This window comes from Lissotriton helveticus, chromosome 10, assembly GCF_964261635.1.
Source record: "Lissotriton helveticus chromosome 10, aLisHel1.1, whole genome shotgun sequence".
Taxonomy (NCBI): domain Eukaryota; kingdom Metazoa; phylum Chordata; class Amphibia; order Caudata; family Salamandridae; genus Lissotriton; species Lissotriton helveticus.
In genome coordinates this window covers 417,125,384-417,151,716 of record NC_136071.1, presented here as the reverse complement: position 1 = coordinate 417,151,716, position 26,333 = coordinate 417,125,384, and the positions used below count along the sequence as shown (strand labels likewise).

The 26,333-nt window shown below is 42.3% G+C and overlaps 1 protein-coding gene across 4 annotated transcripts in view; it reads right to left on the bottom strand.

The window, feature by feature from the left end:
• Positions 1-12,938: 12,938 nt before the first annotated feature.
• Positions 12,939-26,333, bottom strand: part of PDIA2 (protein disulfide isomerase family A member 2) — a 1,068,054-nt gene continuing 1,054,659 nt past the window's right edge. For all 4 annotated transcript variants that reach the window (XM_078662895.1, XM_078662896.1, XM_078662898.1 and 1 more), the window contains one exon: positions 12,939-14,074. In XM_078662895.1, the coding sequence (XP_078519021.1) occupies positions 13,994-14,074 (81 nt within the window). In that variant the 3' untranslated portion in view covers positions 12,939-13,993. The remainder of the gene's footprint in view (positions 14,075-26,333) is intronic.

Genomic DNA, 26,333 nt, shown 5'->3' with positions numbered 1-26,333 from the left:
CCTGGCCTCCACCAGTGCTTTGCACACTTTGCTTTTGCTGTTTTTGCAGCCAGCCCTGAGTTTGCGGGACATAGGGCATTTGAACCCAGTTGGCCTGGCTCCAGTTTCAGAGTGTTGTGCCCCCATTGGGGCGAACTGTGTTTATGCTGGCGAGGCCTATTGCCCCATATGATTTCTTGCATAATATTGTTGCATAATGCATTTGTACCTAGGATGATACCTAATGCTTTTCCCTCCGGTTTGCAGTGCTGATTTTGGGCCATTGGTAATTTGAGAGCCCCCGAGTAGGGGCTCCCCAGGCGCAGTAGCGCCAGAAGCGAATCTGCAACCTTGGGGCAGCTATTCCAGGTGTATTTACATAAAGTGTACTGTTAATGTTGCTTATGCCTAATGCATGTGGTTATATCGCTAATGGTTTCTTTCCCCCTAATGCTTACAGGATGTTTGGGGGTTACTAGGGATGCACCATTAAGCTAATGTTCTGTCCTAATGTGCGCAATGATGAAATGCCTCATGTGTATGCCCCATTTTAATATGATTAGGCCCCATGTACAGCAGGAGGTGCCTTATGCATCTGCTAATGCCTAAGGTGATGTTGCCTAGCGTTTTTACCCTAATGAGAATGCTTCATGCCTACTATGTTTATGCCCACTGGTTGATGCCTAATGCTTTTCCCGCCTAATAGGTTATTCATACTGTTTGTATGCCTAATGCATTAATGCTGGCAATGCTTTTACCCTAATGCTACCTTGTGGGGGTCCTGCGTAAAGGCCTAATCTAAGGTGATTTAATGCTCCAATGGTTTAGGCCCCAGCTGAGTATGGTGTGCCTAATGATATGCAGAATATGCTCACCCGTTATGCCTAATGTATTTGTGTTTTCAGGTCCACTGTGTGACGGTAGGCCTGGTGTGTTGATTCAGGCTTTATGCCTCACCAATGTGTGTTTTATGCCTAGTACTAATGGATTATTTTTCCCTAAGGCTGCAATGCTGGAACCTGAGGTTCCCATTCAAGGCTACGGCAATGATGATTTATGCCAGAAGTTATGTATAATGTGTTTTCATGATTAATGCCTTTATGCTACTGTTTTTTCCTAATGCCTAAGTGGTTGGTCTCATATTTAGGCCTACCTTGGCAAATTCCTAAAGTGATTTATGCCAAGTGCATGTCTACTCACCAGTAGGTACGGCCGGTGAGACGTTATTGCTTATGGACTTTCAGTTATCCTTGGACTTGTAATGGTTCTGGCAGCGGCCCGATTGGCGCTGCCCTGTATATAGTCCCCATGAGAATTATTCCCCGGTGCCGGCTGGCAATGTTTATCTGCACCTGTTATTCCCTTCTGATGTGTTTATTTTACAATACACATACTTTTTTTCACCTAACCTGGTGTGGAGTCTCTTTTTGTAGTGTGCCTTGTGTGTCACCTGTATGTGCTGCGCGGATCCTTTACACATTTCCTTCGGAGTTTGACCCGCCCGCTCTGCACCATGCTACCCGTTCCTAACAGAAGTAGTCTTCCTTCAAGGAACAATTCCTCCTGATTCAGAGGAATTGGGAATAGGGTAGAGAGTCACGGAGGGCCCGTGGATGGTGGCTTTCGTATCGCAATATGGTGTTATGCTCAGTGGGTATGCGGAATAAGCTAGTCATGAGGGTGCCTTCCCAATGTACAATGTTAAGGTCAAGAAATGGAATAGATGCTTTGTCTTTTGACAATGTGAATTGGAGGCCGCCACAGTTATTGTTCAGCCAATGAAGAAAAGATGCTAGGTTAAGCTCCTTGTCCTGTCAGATCATGAACATTTCATCTATATATCTCTTCCATTGTTTGATGCCATTGTGGAAGGGATTTGTAATGGATAAAATGTAGTTGGTCTCCAGATAGTCCAGGTAGAGCATGGCTAGATTGGGGGCGAAAACTTCCCCCATTGAAGTACCCTTGACTTTCTGGAAGAATTGTCCTTCGAATACGAAGAAATTCCTAGTTAGACATACCTCAAGGATTTGTAGTATAAAGTTGGTTGGGACAGAGTGGGGGCGTAGGCATGTGTTGAAGACAATTTCCATTACAATGAGTGAGTCAGTCAGAGGGATATTTGTGTATAAGGACTCGACGCCAATGTGCAGAGTGCTTCAGTGAAGGGGTCGAAAGGATTGTTCTCAACCATGTTAATCAAAGACATGCTGTCACGAATGTAGCAGTCGGGGTGTGGCACAAAATCCCTAATGAAAAAGTCAACATATTGTCCCAGGGGCTCCAAGATTGACCCGCACCCTGAGACAATTGGGCGGCCAGGTGGGTTGTCCAGATTTTTATGCACTTTTGGTAGAGTGTAAATAACCGGGGTCCTAGGTGATTTGACGTTTAGATAGCGATGTTCGTATTTGCTATGGAAGCCCAGCTCAAGACCCTCATTGGTAATCTGCAGGATCAGTGCTTGGAGTTGTTTTGTGGGGTTTCTGGGTAATCTACAATAGTGGTCTGTGTTAGAGAGTTGACGGTTAATTTCATCTTTATGCATGTTATCTCTTGGAGTACTATGCCTCCGCCCTTGACGGCAGGTTTGATTACGAGATTTTCATTTTGGCGTAAGGTAGATATGGCATTCTTCTCAGCGTTAGTAATGTTGTAGGGGATGTATTGGAGGGTGGCTTCAAATTTGGCAATATCATTCAGGACCAGTTTTCCAAAAGTGAGGATCTCACTTTTGAAAAACTGAAAAAAAAAGAAACGTAACAGCTCTGTCTGAAAATCAAGAAAGTTGAGATAGGTGGTGGGGACAAAGGATAGTCCCTTACTTAGTATAGACATTTCATGATCAGGCAGTTGGTGCGTGGAAAGATTCAAAATGGGAATTGTGAGGTTGTTATTAGAGCTGTTGAGTTCCATATTGGGAGTTACCAATGAGCATTGCCTGAAGCCTCTCCTTCCCTGTTTCCCGAACTGTATGTCCTAATGTCTTTGTAGTAGGACACAGGCTTGTGTCCCACTTTCAGTATCCTTGTGTGCTGAATCCTTAGAAACTGTCTCTAAAATTAAACATTGATCCTCTGTCGGCTGGATAAGTTTTGACCAATACAGCACTGATTGGGTCTGTATTAATTTTTCCCTTGTTCATTTTCTCCACCACTAGGGACCACTGTTGTGTAAAATAAATTGACTTCCAAGGTCCCTAGCCGACTTTAATTGGGTTACCCTTGTTGTTAAAACAGAAGTTTAGTGCAACCACTGGGTTGCAAGTTACTTGTAATTGAATTTCCCCTTCCTGAAGTGGGTCATTTCCCTAAATCTCACTACTCCTTGTCTCTCTTACCCTACCTCTCACTATTTGTTTTCCCCTTTTACCTTTCTTCAACTGTGCCTCCACTTGCTATGTCTGACAACGCACCCTTCTATTCAGATGACTACATCAAAAAGATCTTAGAAGGGCCCTCACTATTGACTAGTGCTGATGAAACCCCGTCCAGTTCCAATACCACTCTTTCCGAAGAATTAGAGAAAAATAAAAAGAAGTTTGTTCGCCTTGAATTAATTATACTCATGTTAATGGAGTATCTGAAAGCAAATATAATTCCCTAAGGCCTACAAGTAAAAAATATCCCCAGGGTGTTCACTGACAGCCCCAAATACATCACCAACTTTAGTTATGTAGGTACCACGTGCTCTAGGCACTGGATGGTGCTAGGCATCGATATCGTCAGTGAGGAACTTAAAAAACTCACTGAAATCATCAACGACCTTAAAAATCAAATAAAGGATAACAATATTCCCGACGCAAAGAAACTGCTAGAACAGATCCAAAAGACTGTAGATGAATTCCATAGCAAATGAACAAAATAAAAAAACCAATAAGGTCAAAAAAGATATTAAATCTTTCTCCCAGGAACAAGCCTACCCATACCTGAACAAAGACTTTTATACTAATAGAGCATACAACAACCCCCAAAACTCTAGACCTTAGGGACGCTTTAACCGTAGAAACTACTTAGTCGGATTCTCCGACACCTCAGCTGAATCTTCAGACAACTCCAACGCAGGAGAGGGCCAGAGTACTAACACCAGAAACCCAGGTACTCATTTTTTAGGCAGAGGCCCGTCAGAACCACAGAAAAGAGGCTGTGTCAAACAGCAGCCACGTTGGAACAACCCACCAGGGGAACGCCAGACACAGTAGAAACTTTATCAATGGTAACTCCCAATATGGAACCCAACAACTCTATTAACAACCTCACAATCCCCATTTTTTATCTTTCCACACACCAACTGTCAGATCATGAAATATCTATACTAAGTAAAGGACTATCCTTTGTCCCCACCACCTATCCCAACTTTCTTGATTTGCAGACAGAGCTGTTACATTTCTTACGTAAGATACGCTTACACAGTTATTTCTTACAAAACCCAAGTCCTATAAACACAGCAAATACACCTTTACATCCACCCTCCACCTGTTCACCCTTCGCTAGCATGATCCCAAGTAAGATCCTCACTTTTGAAAAACTGAATGATATTGCCTAAATTAAAGTCACCCACCAATACATCCCCTACAACATTACTAAAGCTGAGAAGAATGCCATTTCTACCTTACGCCAAAATGAAAATCTCGTAATCAAAAGGGCGGAGGCATAGTACTCCAAGAGGTTAACATGTATAAAGATTAAATTAACCGTCAACTCTCTAACAGAGACCACTATTGTAGATTACCCACAAACCCCACAAAAGAATTCCAAACGCTGATCCTGCAGATTACCCATGAGGGACTTGAGCAGGGCAGGGCTTCCTTAGCAAACACGAACATCGCTTTCTAAACGTCAAATCACCTAGGACACCGGTTATTTACACTCTACAAAAAGTGCATACAAATCTGGACAAACCTCCTGGCCGCCCACTAGTCTCAGGTTGCAGGTCAATCTTGGAGCCCCTGGGATAATATGCTGACTTTTTCATTAGGGATTTTGTGCCACACTCCGACTGCTACATTCGTGACAGCATGTCTATGATTAACATAGTTGAGAACCATCCTTTCGACCCCTTCACTGAAACACTCTGCACACTGGACGTCGAGTCCTTATACACAAATATCCCTCGGACTGACTCACTTCTTATAAAGGAAATTGTCTTCAGCACACGCCCACACCCCCACTCTTTCCCAACGAACGTTATACTACAAATCCTTGAGGTATGTCTAACTAGGAATTTCCTCGTATTCGAAAGACAATTCTTCCAGCAAGTCAAGGGTACTTCAATGCGGGCAGTTTTCGCCCCCATTCTAGCCATTCTCTACATGGACTATCTGGAGACCAACTATATTTTATCCATAACAAATCCCTTCCACAAATGCATCAAACAACGGAAGAGATATATAGATGACATTTTCATGATCTGGCAGGACAACTGTAGGAGAGTAGGGTCTGCCGCCTATGGTTACCCCCACTTTTTGCTGTGATTCACAGTTTTTTTTTACTTTAGTATTGCTGTAGCCCTGCTAATCAGGACCACAGCCTATCTGTTCTCTCTCTAAATTGATACCATGTACTTTAGGTACATACCAGATTGGTTACTGGGTCACCCTTGTGAGCCCCTGTATATGGTACCTTGAGTACCCAGGGCATAGGTGCAACCAAGGCCTACCAGGGGCTGAAGCATGTATTATGCCACCCTGGTTAGCCTTCCAAACTGACTCCACAGGTCTGCAATTGCAGCCTGGGTAAGGTGGTGTAATCACCCCTTACTTAGATATAGTATACCTATATCTATAAATATATAGACACATATTAACCTATGAGTCACTCCTGTGGCAGGCCTTGACAATCCTGGAGGCAAAGTGCTTGGTTTTATGTGAGAGGGTGTCCTAGCATGAGCTGAGCCCCTCTGCAGCTTTCGGAGCCATATCCTTATAGCTGTTCTATGATATAGCCATACCATATACTCTTAAGTGCATTATAATCCTTGCGGTTAATGCTAACTTTGGTTTAGCTTTATTAAGTGTTGTCGACACCTAAAACTTCTCATACATATACTTTTGTTGTCATGATTTGTTTATGTAGAGTCGTTCCTTGCGATTTGTTTGCTTAATTACCTACTTGTTTAGAAAACAAACCGTGAGCATTGCCTGAAGCCTCTCCTTCCCTGTTTCCCGAACTGTATGACCTAATGTCTTTGTAGCAGGACACAGGCTTGTGTCCCACTTTCAGTATCCTTGTGTGCTGAATCCTTAAAACTGCCTCTAAAATTAAACATTGAACCTCTGTCCGGCTGGTTAAGTTTTGACCAATACAGCACTGATTGGGTCTGTATTAATTTCTCCCTTGTTCATTTTCTCTACCACTAGGGACCACTGCCTTATGGACAATAACATAAAATGTGCGCAGTGGACTTTATTCCTTGTACTGAATGCTAAAGGTGTCGTGATGATGTACCCATGAAGTGGAAAAGTAAGCAATGACGATTCAGAGGATGTTATCCTGTATTGCCACGCATGCAAATGTATGTCAAAAGTCACAGTGTGTATAGGAGAAGGCAACTTAAGAAACGTGAACATGTAAAATGGCAGCGTTTCTAACTAGGCCTATCCTGACACTGCCACCAACTCTGTTGGGATTACGGAAGCCACTTGTTCCACCAATGGGTCCAACTCCTCCTGGATACCTCCTCTAGTCTTGTGCTTATAATTATGACAGCGATTCTTGCATTCCAGCACTATCCTTTTTGTTTGCCCTACACTGTAAATCTTCTCTACTGTGGACTGCCAAATGTCTTCCTTCTTCCTTAATGGCTGTTTGAAGGTGACAAAGAAAAGTTGTGCATTCTATGTCACCTCCACTATTATTATCTGGTTCTCCTCCTCACTGAAGTTGATCTTCCTCTTCTTCTTCCCCCGGGCCGCTGTCTGGTAATCTTGGTTGGGTAGTTGGTATTGTTGGGCTCCATGTGTTGTTTGTGGTACAGCAGTCCAGGGCATTCCAATGAGTCAATTATCCCTGCTTTTTTAAAACATTCACCCATGCAATGCATTCCAACTTGACGCAAAACTTATTTGTGGCACTTTACGACACACAAATCAGCTTTGCTTCACGTATCTCGTGCTTGCCATATGACCCCTCACCTTGTGTTCCTCTCCAAAGCGCCAGACTTTCTGACGTGCCTTAGGGGCTTGCAATATGGTGCGCCGAACCATAAATACGATGCAGCCATGACGCACAGAAGAAATGCAACACTGCCAAAATGCAGCTTTGCATCAGTTCTCATAAGCAAGCCTCTAAGTTTGTAGTGAAATCAGACCTTGAGTGCAGCCTATTAGTCTGCTTTCCCTGAATATGGCTACCAGTGAATAGGTAATAACTCTGAACATCTGGCAAGGAAGAGGGTGGGACAGGGATTTGTCTGACAACTACTAAAGCTTCCAACCTAAAGGGGATTGTGATGTTGCCTCCTAATGTAATTATTCCTTTGCATATGTAGAGTTAGAAATAAAATACTTATTTTTCTTATAAAAAGGAAGTATTTGACTGGACATTGATTTATTGTTCGTACTGCTTGTACTTTGCGATATGAGCCATGTTCACTGATCTGCATCTATACTCCCCCACCCCCAAGGAAACCTTTGATTGCACCTCCATAGCTACCACTGAGAGTCAAGTGCAGAAGAGTTACTTTGCCCAGTTGCTCAAGGTCCATAGTAGGTTAGGCCCTAGGACATAAGGAGTAAAAGGTCTCAGTCACCATGGTTGAGCCCAGTTGCTCCTGCATACCCCGTGGCCCTCTTTAAGGGGTTCTGCACTTGAACATCCTTTAAACTGTAAATTGCAATTGGATATCATATAGTCCGAGTGCAGACATGAAGATAATACTCGTAAATGTGAATTCCAAAAGTCGTAAACTTAGACATTCGGTCTAAGTTTAGGCCAACCGTCCAAGTTTATTTTTGTGAATCTAGCCCAGAGTTCTTAAAGGTGCAGGCCCAAGATAATTTTAAAGGGAAGCTTCAGTGTGCTGGTCAAAGGAACAAGAGATTTCCTGACAGCAGCATTTGAAGCACGGATTTAAAGGGGCAAAATGTATTTAAAGGAGAAGCACTGGTGTGAGCAGGAGATTTGGCATTCGTTTATGTTGCATAAAAGAGGCACAAGCGAGGCAGAAGCTAATGCCAAGTGTTGAAAGGGCAGAGCATTGTGTCAAGCAGAGACAATCACTTGGAACACTAAGGTAAAGAAATTAGCACTTTTCAGCAACAGCTTCCTCAAAGAAAAGGACAAACCACCTGATAATATAAGGAAACATACAGCAACAAAGGAGACATGAAGGGGATTACAAGGAAATACCAAGTGGTGAGAGCAGAGGGAGAAGAAGGGGCGAAGGCAGTGGGGGCGAAGGCAGTGGGGGCTCCCTCAATGGACATACCTAACAAATGGTCCAGCAAGAAGCCAGCAAGGTTTCATGAGGGAGCTGGAGGAATGGCAGGGCTGGCAAGACAAAGAAGGCAGCCTTCCCCAGATGGGCGGGAAAAATATAAATGCCCCCTGAAGCACCTAAAGACAAGGGCGTCACAGAGGTGTAGGAACTCCTGTGGCAGACGAGGCAAGCGGTTGACTAGCACTTACTCCATCAACCATTTACTATGGATTTAGGCCCTGATCCCTGTACTGGGGGTGAACATTTGACATTGTTTCAGCATTCAATCCATCAATTGCTCTTTTTGCATTTATCACCCTAAGTGGGAAGTGTATGCCTAGACTTGGGTCCTGTGCTCACAATGCCATTGGAGTCAAGCTAGCCTGGCTTATGAGGAGTGATACTCTGATATCGGTCCTACGATGCTTGTTTCTGGTACAGGGAGGATCTGGCATGGCAGTTCGGGGTGATATTTTTCCATGGGGAGCAGAGTCAGTACTTATTTGCATATGTCTGGGTCTAAACTGGAATGGCATGGTGCGCAAAAGAATTTTGGATTTAGTACCAGATCCCTGTGCTGGGGTGAAGGTTTGACATTGTTTCAGCATTTCAGCCATCAATTGTTCTTTTTGCATTTATGGTTTTAATGCTCATTAAAGATAAGATCACACTGTGGACTTAACTTATGTACCACTTTTTTTAACGTCAATAAACTGCAGACGTTCTAACACCACAAAAATCTTGTTGTCCATAATTGAAGAGAGAAAGTGAACAGTGGAAGGGCCTGTGGGTGGCTCACACAGCGGGGGCATTAGAGCTTGTACCACCGGACTGGGAGGCACAACTGACCCAGGAGAGACTGCAGCTAACACCCCCGAGGGCTGCACAACTGGGCACAGCAGCATAATGTTGCAGAGAATGTGTGTTGAAACAAGAGTCCTAAACATGAAAGCCCCCAAAAGGATGAGAAAGAGTGAAGCCAAAAAGGCGACAAAGGTAGCGGTCAGCATTGTACGTTAACATGTTGGCCTGTCAAAACTAATCCCACCCACCCACACCAGATAATGTGGCAGTCACAGCTACAAAGAGTTGGGGGCAGGGTAGCTATAAGTTTTACCAATAAATAGGTGCACACCAGGGCATAAAAGGACAATTGATCAAACAAAGTCCTTGGGAAGCCCCACGGCAGGGACACTAGAGGGTAGACAAGAGGAACGTAAAAGGGCGATTGCCTGAACAAGGTCCTTCGGATACCTCATGGCAGGGACACTTGAGTGCAGGCAAAAAAGGTAAAAAATGGTCAGTGCTGGGGGGACATGGTACTTGCAGCCCAGGCATGGCCACAGGGTTATGATCGCCAGAAACTCGGTAGCAAGGGAAGCCTTGAAGCCACGACCCACTATACCAAAGTATTCGACAGAAGGAGAGCTGTCATGGCAGCTGACAAACAGTGATTTATGATACCCATTTAAGAGACTTTATGATTTGTAGGATGATACATTGCAGATTATGCAAGTTATGGTTTGGTTTTAATATGCAATAAAGATTAGCACACACTGTGGGTCAGTTATGAATTGTATGGTTGACATAAAAATGTATTCTAAGCAAGGAGTGAACATATCAATGATCGATGCAATCATGATAATTTATGTTCCAGATTTTTAATGGGAATAAACTGTGCCCCTTTTAACACTAGATAAGTCTTGGTGTCCATAATTGAAGGGAGAATGTAAACGGCGTAAGGGCCCGTGGGATACTAGCACAGCTGACGGGGGGGATTACAATGTATACACAGGATTAGACAATGTGGCCAAGACGGGAAGCCAACCTTACAACCCTAGTTCCCTGGTTTAATTCTCTCTGTCATTTAGCCATTAGACTACATCCTCGCCATATCACTGTGAAACAAAACCGCACATGTTTTCAAAGGTTTATTTTTAGGTCGAGCATTCAAGACCTCTTGTATATACTTTAGTATATACTTATATGTGTTTGTACTTTGTGGGCTCTGGAGATCAGCCCTAGGACTTGTCTGCTTCCGCTTAGGGACTTTATTTCTGTTCAACTGCCTCTTTTTAACTGTCTTGGTGGAAAGTGACAAGTAGAGGTCAGTAAAATACCATAATTTCTTTCTGCTGAGGGACTTTCTTTTTTTTTCTGGCTACTGCCTCTATTTAACTTTCTTGATAGAAAACGACCAGCAGAGGCCGGTAAAATACCAGAATAACTTTGGCCTTCTCTAGATTCCAGTCCATAGAAACTGTCTTCTATAAGCACCCTTAGCAATAATTATTTTTTCAAATCTTGTCTTTTCAGTGATATAACCACCGACGGCCCTGGTTTCATATTAAAAACAGAGCTTTGGACTAATCCATTTCCCTCTGAAAGGCAATATTTTTCACCATATGTTCCCATACCTGGTGTGTCATGCAGTTTAGTGCTTACTTTCCCTCCACGTTAAAGAACAGTAGATGTTTCAGCACCCAGGCTAATTTGCTGCATAGCTAAATACATATGAGGTCCCAAAGGTGAGACTGATTGCATTGCAAATGCTTGTTTAACTTGTAATTTTTAACTGTTTCGTTTGTGCTAGAAAATGAATGCCAAGCGATATCACAGGAAGTGATTCTAAAAATGTGTTTAGAGAGTGTATCATAGAGTGAAAATGTGCATGTGTGTGTCTATGTATGTATTGAAACAAATTGCCAAAATACAAGTTTAGAGGTGCTGCGTCTCTTATATATTTTTTGGCTATTACTCTTTCAAACAAAAGATAAGAAAGCTTACTGCCCAGTAATAAAATACCCACTCCCTCGCACTTCCTGGCATCCTTTTCATCGTCTTACAAGATTATTGCTTTGCAGATTATCATCTCAAGAAATCTTCGTTACCCTGCAAAAATGTGCTCATATGACTTTATTTTTGATTGGATCAACTTCAAAAACAGGTGCGAAGCAGAACAGGTTGCTTCTTATCATGATGGTATGCATTTTTTATTTGTGTTTTTGTATTATTTCACATAGTATGACACAGGCAGGTACTAGGAATGCCAGCTGGGCAGAAGTGCTAATGTGGAGGAGGACTTCATGTTTTTTCTAGGATCTGAAAACATATCTCATGCAATGATTAACTGGATTGCAACTACCCATTCCTAGTCAACTATCAAATGCTATGGCAAGGTCACTAGAAATGGCATGGATGGCAAGAACTCAATCAAGGATTGATTACCTTTTTTGCATCTTTATAGAGAATTCATTATTTTAACTCATCATCATGTGCTCTGTCACAATAAGTCAACCTCTGGTTGAATATGATGAATCTCCTGTTTCATTCTCTAATGTCATTTTCCAAAACATCATCTACTTGTTTCTCCCTCTGTCCTTTTACTATCCTTTCAAGTTAATTTTCTCTACCCTTCCTCGCTATTTTGTCTCTGTTTGTGACTTTTCTAAATTTGTCCCTCTTCTCTCCCAATATTTCTTCTGTCCATCATTACCGATTTCCGAAATCTAACGTTTATTCACCATACTCCATTTGTTCTCTTTTCTTCCATTTCTGCAAGCCAATATTATCCGCCCGTTCCTAATCTCTCCCCTCTTTGCTCTTCTTTCTATGTCCTCTCTACTATCTTTTCTTTTTTCTGGGTTTCAACTTTTTCTGGGGTCATTTTTTACATGCCATAATGTCCCTTTTCTCTTCTCCCTGTTTTCGTTACTTCTATTTTATACAATCTACTTTCTGTATCCTTGCCATTTCCTTTCTTAGATTCTTTGTCGCCATGGAAATTCTACGTATTTTTGCTCTCTATGCTCTCCTTTCTTCTGAACTATCTTCCTTCGTTCTGTACCTTCTACCCATTCTCTTCTTCCTTCTCTCTCCAAGTTTCAGTCCACACATTCTCCTCTTCCAACATTCCTTCCCTTACTCTCTCCTATTTCCTCAATTTATGCTATCCTTACATTTTGTCTTTTCCTATTCTCCTCCTCCTATATCGCCACTAAGCGGTTCTTTCCCCTATTATCTTCACTCTCCTGATTGCTTCTTTCCACATTTCCTTCCCACAGTTGTCCTTTCTCAAACCAATTCCTTTATCAACGTGCAGATTTTCAGCTACCAGTTTTGCTATTTCCATGCTTTCTTCTTATCTCATATTCTTTACCCCTACTCTCCTCATTCTCTTTCCTTCTGCGCTTTTACCAGTTGAGCACTGTCCCTTCAAGCCCTTCCTATTTGTTGTCCTTATTCTCTTTCGCATATCAACCTAACCACTAAATATGCTCTGGCAACACAAGGGGCTCATAAATATGCCCCTAAGTTATGGGTCAGACATATTGGCATTGCCAATTCTTGTTCAGTGTTCCTCTTTTGTCTTGTAAGATTATGCTACATTGCACAATTAGAATTCCAGTGCTTACTTTTATGATGTATATATTTACCTGTGTAACTCTGACAGCATCAAGTTGTCAAATTGTATTACGTTTATACATACACTTTCAATAGTTTTAAGCATTTCATAAGAATAACACTAATGAAGACATAAAAAAGCAAAAGGAAAGTTTATTTTGTTCAATAATTATTTTTCACCACATACTTTTTGGGGGAGATTACATTTTTTTGACTCATTACAACTCAACGATGAATAGATAGATTAATAGAGATATTGAAGAAAATAAGAGACAACCTATACTTTATGTGCACTAATAATGCAGTGATTTACTGTTATAATAAGTGCATCTTTTCAAGAAGAATTCTAACACCTTCTGATGCACCATAAATTTGCTCTGGTGACTCAAAGCTTTCATATTATCAATACTATTTCCTTTTTATGAGGGGTTGTTTTAGGACAGTCCTGGAAGCTTAACAAATGTCCAGACAATCGTATCATGACACGTGCCCTTTGAGTCATGGAGTCAGCCATGTATGCAACATAATAGTTTCAGATAATCTTTTCTGTACTGTAGCAAATTTACTAATCTGGAGTAGGTGGGTTCCACCATACCATTTTTCAGAAACTATTTCTTGCATGTAGATAGATTTGTATGCAGTGTATAATCTTAATAATGTCCTCTAAAACACAAACACAGATGTGTTACAAAGTGTATGGCATTAAATGACAAGGGTTGGGTGTACACAGTCTGTCAAATAACAAGGGAGGGATTGACATGGTTGTTTTTTTCAATAATTGTATTTTGTTTTCTTCATCAGCTTCAACAATAGAGAAGCTGGCGAGGTATTTAAAAAGCTGAACAGCGTTTGGAACCATGCTTTTTTTGTAACTTCACATATTTCTACAACTGACATCAAAAAGAAGATCATTTTTGACCAATACAATGTACTCAACATTGAAAGGCGGTTGGGCTTGCTGACCCATCAAATAGTCAAATCCAGCCAGATTCTTGGAGTCAGCAACAAATAAGAAAATAAACTGATATTGATTGAATGTACAATTTGCTATTAAGTAATTAGTGTGGAAAAAACATTTAGTATGTGGTATAAAGGTTCACGTTTTGTGGTAAGTTGATCGTTTGATAAGAATAATTGAAATTCATCTTAACATCTTTTTCTCAGAAACACAACAAATGATGAAAGCAAGTGATTATAATTCATCTTTTGCTGTTTTATCCCTGTTCTCCTCCAGTTCTGCGTTCCTCTGGGACTCTTCAGTGCTGCCAGATTCCTGCAAACACATAAGAAATAGAAATAAATAAAGCATTATCAAATTGACGTCTTCTGGTGCAACTGGCCAGCTCTTCTGGGTTGACCATCCAGAATAAAGTCCCATCTCAAATACATTCTTGAAATGACGTCTTGAAAAGCAGCAGCTTTGAGGTGAAGACTTGGGTTTGAAGTTTGAAGTTGTGGTTTTCCTATACAAAAATTTACTGTGGTATTATGTTTAGAGAATCATTATGTAGCAGATATTTTTAAACTTTACTTCAATGCCAGCACTGGAAGGGGCAGCGTTAGTGGAGTACTAGTGGTGGAGTGGTAGAGTGGGTGTGTTAGTGCAGGGCTAGATTCCTGAGGGTAGGACGTAATGTGTCAAGAGGCAATGAGTCTGCAGAAAATGTTTGGGGTAAAGGATATGAGGAGGGTGATTACTGTACAGTGTAAGGAACTTACAGAAGCTGATGAAATATTTCACATTTACATTTAAATTAAATGACAGAGAGGGAGGTTAGATTGGGAGTGGAGGAAGAGTTAAGGGATAGCTTTGGAGGAGAAGAAGACAAGTGGATATGGGACAACGTGATGTTGAGTTACAAGGCACTGCTTGACAGCAGGAAGAGGATAGAGTACATAAAGGGATATATGGCACAGGGAGGGAGTAGAGGGCTGTCACTAACCAGAAGTAAGGATTTTATGAGTGCCACTTTCGTGCATATCTATTAATGAATTATTCATTAGCTTCTTTTTAGCACTGACATGACACAAAGGATGCCATTACTCTTTATATAAAAGCAGTCTTATACATACCCTAAACATTAAAACATAGTAACAACATATAGCTATAATCTTAAGTAATATTTAATAAAATGTATAAAACAGATGAGGTGAATAGAAATACAGGGTTAATAACATTCTCTAGGATCAAACATTTTTAGCATATAGTATCTATTTTATTGCAAGAACTACAGTAAATAGGTACCCATATAAGATCTTCTACTGAGCGGCATAGAGTGGGGTCATATCCTTAGCAATATTCTTGTGGCAGTGGCCAGCATGCCAGATTAAGGTAAGGATACTTTGAGAGGAGCTAGGTGCAGTTTGGGAATTCTTATGAGATTGGCAAATCACACTGTCATATTTTGCAACATGGCTGCAATGAAAAACAAGCACTTAATAAGCCAACAGGTCTTGCCTATGCAAGATCTATTGGCTTTCTCAATTTTTTTTTTAGGGTTCGGGTGGCCCGGGGCAAGCAACAACATGGTCGAGGGTGGTGGGTGCACGGAACATGAAACAGTGGGGGAGGGGAGGATGGGGAAAGCAACAAGAATGGTGCAAACAACAACACGCAAGTAATGAGGGGCATGCAAAGACGCAGGACGGAGTGGGGGCACATGGAAACCAAAAACAATGGGCAAGCAATGACACAAGGGTTAGGAGAAAGCAACAATGATGGAGCAAGTTAAGACGGGCAAGCAATGACACGGTTGGGCGCCAAGCAAAAATAAAAAATGGGCAAGCAATAATGGGGTAGGGAGGACTTGGGAACAAGCATCACCAACGACGATGGGGGAAGAAGAAAAAAAAAGTGCATTAATCCCAGCGTGAGTATTGAAAGGACACTAATAAAAAAAGCAATGAGTACTTCGTTCATACTCCACAGAAGGGACAAGAAAAGGAGGAGGAAGTAAAACCAGCACACGCTAACCAAACAGGAGCCAGCAGAGAAAAGAGACAATGAAGCCAAAGTAAGCAATGGGCCAAACTCCTTTTAGGCTAACACAAAATGTCTTGCAAGTGACAGGCAAGCTGTGTCAGGAGAAACCTAGTCACATCTGAGTCCTGAATATTTTAGTGAGTCATCCCAATGATTACCGAAATCCCTGGCAAACTGGCCACCCCAAAAGTAATGAATACTACCAGTTTTAAAGGAAATCACGTACACATAAAACAATTTGTTATTCTTAAACTCTATCTGAGCATGTGAACACAGTAACAAATAACACTTTTGCAAACAATATATGTCTATAGAAATATCATGCATATTAAAATTACTTTTGCAGAAACATTGCAGGAAATGAATTAATAAAGATGACAAGGCCTGTACCTGAAGGGAGAGAGTGTGATTGGAGTGCCCTGTCCTCTCCCTTCTCCTACATTCACTCTAAAGCCTAGTCCCTCTTCTACCTGCCACTGACAATTCATAAAACCAGAAGTGAGTTATTAGGTAAGTGATTTGAAATGAATGAGTACTGAGGTAGGGGACCAAGGCACTTGGTTTCCATCTCATTCCTACAGATTCATAGACTGCCGCGTTTTCTCAAGTTGGGCCTAATGATAAATATATGGTCAGAGGAAGAGGGTGAAAGGGGAAGAATGTGAGAAGCAAGGCGGCGAGAATAGGTCAGAAGGGAATCATGGGGTCTCTGCATGTCCACATAAAATGTTTATCAGATATAATTTATTGAAGAATACTACAGATATTCTTGGGCAACTTGTAGGATCACAATCAACATAAAAAGATGTCTACAAGGTTGCCTTGCAGCTCACAGATCTACAGAAAGGAAAGTATGTGAAAATCATATGAAGTGTTTTTATGCTTTTGGGTACTTGGCTGGTCTGGGTATCTCATATGAATAATTCGGAGGAGTTGGTTCAAATGTAGTAACCAATGGCATACATGTGAGCACTATACATTGGTAACAATTATAGAAATGAATGGTTCACTTTGGAATCTCATGGTGAAATAATTAGGTTGACAAATATGTACATACAGAAAGTAATTGTTACTGTATAAATTACATTTCTGTAGAGTAGTTAAAACTTCTATACGCAATAGTTTTTGAGGATTTTGTTTCATAGTATCCAGGAATAATCAGGTGCCTGTTTCCACAATCTAAATACACTGCTTATACATGGTATGCTATTGGTTTCATATAGTCTGGTAGACATGTTAAGGTACACTAAGCTATTGGTTTCATATGGTCTGGTAGACATGTTAAAGTAAACTAAATCACAGTTTTGCTGCACATATTCCAAATTCACTTTATGAGTTGCGATGGTGCTGTATTTACTCATCAAAGCTTTATTTCGATATACAAGATATCATAAAAGCACATACAAAATTTAAAAGATAAACCATAATTCATAGATCTTACATTTTACAAAATTGGTTACAGTAAAAACATTCATGTTACAATAAATAACTTAAGAGGCATATTAAACATTAGCAGCTTTGTGAATATTAAAAAGTTAATTAAAACTGAATCATCTCATAGCTTTTGCTCTAATTATCCAAACCCAGCTCAGAAATTTGGCACCCCACACACTAAGCTTGTACTAGTGTCAGTTTTGAGTATTCTAAGTGCTACGGAATGATTCCTGGTTCCGAGCAATAAACACACGGGTTTTAGACATTTCTTTCTCGGTTTTACATAGGCTGGGCATGCAAAGAAGACGTGAGCGATGCTTTCAGTGACGCCTTCACAGATTGGGCAGTCAGATGGAGTTTGGTACGGGGGCTTCCACTTACAGGTGTAATCGTGTAAGGGTAGGTGTCCCAGCCTGAACTGAATGAATAGTGATTTATCCCTTGGTTTTTGGATAAAATCCAAGTAAGGCTCCAAACGAGGCTTGGGTTTGTGCTGTTTAAACTCTTCGGTCAGCCTTCCTTGGTTTAGGTCCCTTAGATCTTGCTCGTCCACCCAGTTCCAGTAAACTCGCTTAATTTCAGGCTTAGATAAGGGAACTCCAAGCTCCCAATCGATTGGTAAGCCAATGTCGTTCAAAAGCTTCTTAATATTACGGATCCAACTGATTTTATGGGAGCCAATAAGATTCATGACCTCTTTCAAACCATCTAGATACTTAGAGAGCTCTGGGTTCGCCATAGCCTAGCCCAATATAAAAGAGGTCGTAGCCTGGCTAGGTCCCAGATGGAACGGCGACCCAGATCACTCAGTAATGGTTTTATGGGGGTGCCCATTGGGAGGGATACCAGCTCTCTAAGGAACTTATTCTCGGAAGTGGTAAGACCGCTAATGGAATCGAAACCCCACAGCTCTGCACCATAGAGGGCACTGCCCACAGCTTTTGCAGCATATATATCCAAGGCAGGGGCAACAGGCTTAGAGGTGAACATACGATGTTCTCGCCCCAAAGCACCAGAAACCCTTTTGTGATTCAGGAGCATTTTATCAATATGGGGCTGCCACTTCAAGTTTTGTGAAATTCTAATTCCCAGGTAGTCAAATTCTTTTACATGCTCCAAAGGTTCTCCATCAAGAAATAGGGTGAACCTGGAGGACTTACTAGGATTGAAATAGAGGAGCTTAGTTTTCGAAGTGTTAAAGGCAAGGCCCCTAAGTTCACAAAGCAAACAGAAGTGGTTTAGCAACTTTTGCAGGCCCACGGGGGTTTTCGAGACCAACAATGTGTCGTCTGCGAAAAGTAAGGTGGGCACTTTATCGCCCGCCAAGAACTGTAAACTGTAAACTTGTGAATTTATAAAGCGCGAATTGTTGCCCGGAGGCGTCAAAGCGCTAGGATAGCCAGAGTTTACCGGGGACAAGAAGGGGGGGCAGACAGTTAGTAAGAGGATGCGAACAGAAAGGTCTTTAATTGCTTGCGGAACTCCGTGAGGTTAGGGTTCGCTCTAAGGTGGAGTGGCAGGGTGTTCCAGGTCTTAGATGCGTTGTATGTGAACGTCCTTCCGCCAGATCTGAATCTTTTTATTCTTGGTACCACTGCCAGGAAGGTCTGGCTGGAACGAAGACTTCGGTTAGGGGTGTAATGGGTGACCAGATCGCGTGTGATGCTGGGTCCGAAGTCCCAGAAGGCTTGAGGAGCTATGCATAGTGTTTTGAACAAAACTCTGTGCCGGATCGGAAGCCAGTGAAGGCTGATCAGTCTGGCCCTCACTGAGTGTCTGCGGGGAATTTTGAGCAGTAGGCGCGCTACGCAATTCTGTACAATCTGCAGCCTTCGTAGGGTGTATTCTGGGGCGCCAAGGTAGAGTACATTATTAAAATCAAGGCGTGATTGAATAAGACCTTGAATAGCTACCTGTTTTGCTTCCATGGGAAGGAGGGGAAATATTTTATGTAGCACCCTCATGATGCCAAAACAAGTGGCTGAAAGTTTAGTGGCCTGGGCATTAAAAGATAGTGAGCTGTCCAGCCAGACCGGAGCATCTGCGTCTATTTCAAGCAGAAAAGAGACCACACCATTCACAAACAAAGAAAAAAGTGTTGGGGCTAACACGCACCCCTGGCGTACCCCTCGGTTCACAGGAATCCTATCGGTTTTTTGCCCTTGGGAGCCCCATCTAATACGGGCATAGGTACCATCGTGCATGCGTGCCAAGAGGTTTAAGATTGGTGGGGGAAACCCCATCTCCTCCAATATAGTCCACAGGCGGTCTCGGGGAACCAGGTCAAAGGCGGTCTTTAAGTCAATAAATGCCAAGTAAAGACCGCCTTTGCCAATGGTAACCACCTTCCAGTGAAGGAGTAACAACCTAAACGCTGTATTTACTGCCACACTTAAATTCCAATGTTCTTAAACTGATATCATTTGACAGGACTCTGAAAACTATTTAACAGATTGATGGCTGAGATAAAACTGGCCGTTGTAGTCTGGGTTTAATGCTACACTGATACCTGCACTGTATGTTGTTTAGGACATTCTCCTGTATTGGGAACTAAATTTTGCTCAGAGCACTATGAATTTAAGATCTGTTATTCAACTGTGCTTGTGATGTTTGACATAGTAGGTGCTTTATTGCCACTATTCTCAAGTGGCCTTCTGGTACCAATTCCTCAAGTTAGATCTGAAGTCCTTGACAGGATGATGAGCTTTATCCATCTGAGGAAGAGTACATGATGGCTCTTAGCCGGTTCTGGCTGTATATGTCTTTGTTAGGATAAAATGTATGCTTTTGCATTGTTTTACGTAATTTAGTATTTGTGGCGCCATTTTGTGTACGGGCGCCATTTTGTATCATTATCGAAACTAATTCTCTGCCATTTCAGAGAAACGGCCTTCTCTAGGTTATGTTTCTTCAGAGATGAGTTCTGCCACACTAATGAATGCCCTGTTCTTATTAGCGCATACCTTTCCTTTGGATGTAAGCCTTCTCCCACTTGTCTAGTGGCGGGCACAGGTGGAATGGCCTTGACTGAAAGATAATGTGTGCCCAGCTTCAGAACGGAAACGTAGTCCTTTGTAATTTATTGTCCAGCTGCGTTTCTCTGAAAAATTCCATGGTGGGCGTGTTTTCATTGATTCTGAAATGTACATAATGTATCGCTATACTTGCTGAAGTCAGACTCTCTCTGCAACACTCTTAGCGACTGGGCAGAGGGCTCCGCTCTGAGCGAACTTTGAATGAACTGTTATTGGTTTGTATTTTCTACTGTCTGACCGAGACTTAATTTGGTAGAAGACAGAGAGGTGGTTGTGAGTGACCCGAGTGACCCAGATTGGGCCACTTCCTTCAGTTGGTGCTGAACGACTCCTTTGAGTGAGTGGCCCTTCCGCTTCTGTGGACGGTGGGGAGGTTGAGGCCATCGTCGGGTCGGATAGACAGATCAGGGATCCCTGCACAAAGAGTTTCTGCTACTCGCAGCTGCCCCTTCTGTCTGGCCGGTCGGTGCCTCACCCAGTCATCATTCCGACAGGATTCCTGAACTGCGAAACTATTGGATATGACTGTTTGGTCTGAAGAGGCAGCAGTGGAGAATAGATTTGTTTTGATCTGCATATATCAGGTGAGTTTGCTTTGGTTCTTTGTAGATTTGGTACCATTTTGGTTTGTATTTGGTATGGCCTAAGGACCGTATTTCGTACAAAAGCAATTGCAATTATTTTGCTAAGCATAGAATAGTGAATTTGTTCTTATTTGAAAATGCCTATTTCGGTAAATTTTCTGCTTTGTGCTGTCGTTGTTGCTCTACTGATGCTCGATTGGTGGAAAGTCAGCAGGCACTCCGAATTTTGATATGTATGTGAAGCATGGTCTTGGCCGTATTATATTTAGTACATTATGGCACAAATATACTAGGAACAAATGGGTAGTGGGATCAGTGGATCACTGTCCCATCCTGTGTTGCACACCTTAATTCCTCTTCCAGAAAAAGAGGTTCCAAACTTGTTTTCAACGTTTCAATTATGCTTTTATTCAGCAAAAGTTTCTTGATTTGCGTTTTTACACAAAATTGTTCATCATTTTTTAGACATTTGTGCGGTTTCTCTTTATATGTTTAAACATATCAACACTGTCCTTTTAAAGCCATCCAATGCATTTCGAGGCTTACCGCCTCTTCGTCAGGGAAAAGGATAGTGTGGCTCTGTCGTTAGGACTCGCGTATTCTGTTAGTTCGTGCTTCGGTCTCTAAGCTGGTATCGCGCTTCCGCCATCTTGCGAACCGGGGACCCCGGTTCGCAAGATGGCGGAAGCGCGATACCAGCTTAGAGACCGAAGCACGAACTAACAGAATACGCGAGTCCTAACGACAGAGCCACACTATCCTTTTCCCTGACGAAGAGGCGGTAAGCCTCGAAATGCATTGGATGGCTTTAAAAGGACAGTGTTGATATGTTTAAACATATAAAGAGAAACCGCACAAATGTCTAAAAAATGATGAACAATTTTGTGTAAAAACGCAAATCAAGAAACTTTTGCTGAATAAAAGCATAATTGAAACGTTGAAAACAAGTTTGGAACCTCTTTTTCTGGAAGAGGAATTAAGGTGTGCAACACAGGATGGGACAGTGATCCACTGATCCCACTACCCATTTGTTTATAGTGTACGCCGTGGGATACGCGACGATACTGTGTTTGCACCCAGAACCACAAATACACAGCTGTACTACATTTGCTGTGCGTCGTGTCAATTTTCCTTTACAAATATACTAGGGACATTGCCGAATTGTAGTGCCCGTTGTCGGGCCCTTTCGAAGAACAAAAGATTGAGTAGTTACAAGAACAGTCGTTTAAGAAAAGAAGTAGGCAGTCTATGCTTCATTTCCTCAAAATGTGGCAAAGAGCAGCTAAGCAGAGACTAATGAAAGCAGAGGAAGAGGCCCAGAAAGGAAAAATGCAGATGCTGACTCGGAAGGCTGTAGCATATGACAGGGAAAAGCAGGAGAAGGGTATTGAATATAAAGATACAAGGTTTTGATTACATATTGACAAATCATATGTGGCTCAGGCGGAAGATGATACTTTTGTGGAAGAATTATTGGATGCCCGACCCCTGCCTCCATATGCCCCGCAGAGAATATATCCTACTGTTCCAGCCCTCTCACAGCCGCACGTTACAATGGCGTCTACTGTATCTGTCCCTGTGTCTACCGGTATTATGTCAACGGCTGTGGCTTCGGCTTCTCCTCCTCCTCTGTCTTCTGTTTCTTTGCCATTTATGGCAACTGTGACTGTTGGTACTCCTGCTACACCTATTGTCTCAGCGTCCCTTTTGCCAACTCTTTACCCCGTGACACAACCCCCAGAGATGATAGTGCCTGTTACTACTGTTGCCTCTCCCACTGTGGTTTTTTATCCTCTGACATTAGTAAGTAGTGGGACGCCGGTGCCTGGATTTGAGGATAGGGATTGGACGAAGTGTAAGGAATGCATGGAACCGTTAGTGAGGTCTGAAGTGGGAGATGAAGAGAAACAGATAATAGCCAATCAGGCTGCGCAGTGGGCCCATAATCCTATTTATAGTATTGAGGATGTCTGGGTTACTATGGGGATGTTGAGCCTTGAATACAGCAACATGCCCTTAAACATGTCAGCAACTTTGATTGGTCTTAAGCAACAATATTTTGGAGCGGAGGAGCCTCAAATTTCATATGACATTAGAGATTGAGTGTATATCAGTGAATTGGGGCCGGAACAAGTCTTTGCTAATGTTATGACAATAATAGCGTATAGGGGAAGACTGCATGAGAAAAGTCCCAGGTCGGTGTCCCAGTTTCCAATGAGAGAGGTTAATCCTATATATTACCCAGAGATACCAGAGTTAACGGATGGGCGAGGTAATGTTACTCGAGCGGCAGTGGCAGCCCGGTTTCAAGAACAATGGGTTTATACTCAGTGGAAAAGAAGTGAGGTTTTATACCTTAAAACTCATTTTCCTGACCCCAGAAAAAATTCCACTGTTTCCTATTAAGAACAGACTGAAGCTGCTTCTTCCACTGTGATGACTCTCGCTGATATTGAAATGTTCTTTGGTCTTCTTGTTCCGGTCGATATTTGGAGGCAGGTTCATACTCAAGATCATTTTCCAGAGTTAGGTGGTACTTGGGATCAAATTAGGGCATAGGATCAGGAAAGAAAGCCAGGTGATAAACCTCGGGCAGAGATACTTGCTTTGTCAGGCCGCATTATTACATACATGCATTCTATTATTTCTTTTTTTTTTTATGTCCTCATACGCCAGTAAAGATATTTTCGGTATTGATTATACAGAGAATCTTTATGGAAGCTCTTTTTGCAGACACCCAGTATAAGTCTCACGGTACCACCATGTCAACAGTCAGCTCAGTCTCCCATTATACCAGACCCTTGGACTGATCTTAGGGTGGTTCATTCCGCAAAAAGGCATAATCATTGGACAAAGTTGATTCATAGTCCATCGAGCCATTTAATACACGGAGTCCAAAAATTCTTCCTTCTCTTCCATACCATTTTATCCAAACTAAGAGTATGCCTGATTGCCCTAATCCAATCTGAATATGTTGGTACAATAGTGCTCACCCACAATTTACATATTTCCCTACGTGCTAGGATAATGAAATAAAGAAATAACTTATTACTGTCTTGAGATGCTCCCTCATAATTGGAGGGAATTCCAAAAAAAACTTGTTGTGTACTAACCTGTATTTCATACCCGAAAAGGGCTTTCATACCTTCTTGTATTTCAAACCAAAATTGTATAAGTGCAGGACAGGTCATAAACATATGGAGATCATCTGCTTTTTCCAGATTGCACTTTGGACAACAAGGAATAGGCCCCTTGGAAAATTTGGCAAGCCTAGCCGGGGACCAGTATACCCTATGAAGAGAAAACAAGTGATTCCGCTTTAAATTGGCAGGTGAGACCGTAAGATGTAATAGATCATAGGATACTTGCTAGATTCTGCAAGTCGACTTCCAAAATTTGGTCCCTCCAAAGTTGTTCCGGGAGGCTGAACTCTCCATCTTCTCCCTCGAGTATTGCCCAATAGAGCACCAATGTTTTAAGGATTCTTGTTTTCTTTATTAGGAGTTCATCCAAAATAGATTTGAGACCTTTATCCTCTGTAACAGCCTGGTCCCAGCTTTTAATTTGTAAATACTTGAATTTAGGTAAGTTTTTATCTGTAAGAACGGAAATGTCTTCCCAACTCAAAAGATTCCCTTCAGGCAGCAACTGGCCCCATAATCTGATGTTCGCGCTCTGCAAAGCTATAGATAGTAAGTCTTTAGTCCATTCAGGAGATCCAGGGGAGTCTTAAATTGGCGCTATAGCAGCATAATATGGAATGTTCAGCCTTTTCCCTACTCTGGCCCACACATAATGCATTCTATTATTTCGCCAAGAAGGGTGGATTAGGATAAATTGTCGGCCTGTCGGCAGAAGAAAAGTGAGAGTGTGTCTGATTTCTTCACCTGATTTGAAGATACATTTTTGGACTACAGTGGGTAGGATTTATCTATTTAGGGAGGTGTTCGGTTGCTTGTTAATAGATTTGTCTCTAATTTGCTTCCCGATATTGCGACTCGTTGCAGGCTTCTGAAAGTACTTGGTCCACCTCTCCCCCCTCTGTTATTTTGAATATGGCGCAGTATTATGAGCTTAGGGATAATGAGGAAAAGGAGAGGACAGAGAAGATGCATAAGGATTTAAGGACAAAGGTGTTGTTACAGCAGGCATTTAGAGGCAATTGGGGAGGACTTGGTGGTCCTGCCCGACAGCTTCCATGCACTAGTAGGCAGCCAACAACTAAGCCCTTCGGTCTGAATCAGTGTGCGTATTGTAAAGAGGAGGGAAATTGGCTTAGCAAGTGTCTTGTGCTTTTGCAGAAGGTAGAAGCCCCTAGAGGACGAGGTTCTCATAGTCGGGGTTGTGGAGCTGGTGGGGCTGATAGGGCACAGAGTGCTGCAGACTCACAGGGTGGTTCTGATAATAATTATTTTGAGACCCTCGAGATGGACAGTATTATCATGATGACGATGACATGGAAGAAATTACAGGGATGTCTTATAGTTAGGACAGCCAGGGGCAGGGAGAGGGACAAATTCCGATACCTGTAGACCAGCGTTGTCCTTATGTAACAGCAGAACTGCAAGGTTCAACTAAGGAATTTTTCGTGGATAAAGGTGTAACAAAATGTTTTGTTTCTCAAAATATGGTCCATAGGGCGGCTCTGGTTGGCCATAATAATGTGTCGGTCGGTTTCTCTGGTGTACCGGTTGTAAGCCCTATTTCCAAACCTCTTGTTCTGACTATTAGTCCTTTCACTGTGGATTCGCCATTCTTGTTGACATCTAATTGTGGTGAAAATTTGATGGGTTTGAATTTGAAAAAAAAAGGCATGCCATGATTTATTGTTCTCCGGTGGGTGTCTATATGACAATAGGTTCAGAAGTAGCACGTGCTAAGCAGTGTTTGTCCAAAGATGCACCCCTTCCTGTTGAGTTTAAAGATGTGCCACACACTCTGTGGGCGACAGGTGACATTGATGTGGGATTGTTTCAGAATAAATACCACAGGCAGAAGTGAGAGCTTTATTGCAAATTATACAGGATTTGATTAGGAAGGGAGTGGTTGAGGACACAACTGCTCATATTTGCAATAGCCCTATTCTTCCAGTTCTTAAAAGGACCCCCCCAGGTTCCCCTGATGACCATGAAGATGTTTATCGTTTTGTGATTGATTTGCGCACAGTTAATAAAATAGTGGTCCCTCAGTTTCCAGTGGTTCCTGACCTTACTACTCTTTTGACAACCAATCAAGCATGTGTAAAGCGCAATACATACCTGTAAGGGTCTCAAGGTGCTGGAGTGGGGGGAAGCTGCTACTGTTCGAAGATCCAGGTCTTGGGAAGTTTTCTGAAGGTCAGACGGTCTTCTGTCTGCCGTAGGCGGATGGGGAGGGTGTTCCATGCAGCAAGGTGGGAGAATGATCTGCCGCCGGTGGTCACTCTACGGATACGGGGGATGGTGGCGAGGGCATGGTCTGTGGAGCGTAGCTGGCGGGAGGGGGTCTAGAGGCTGA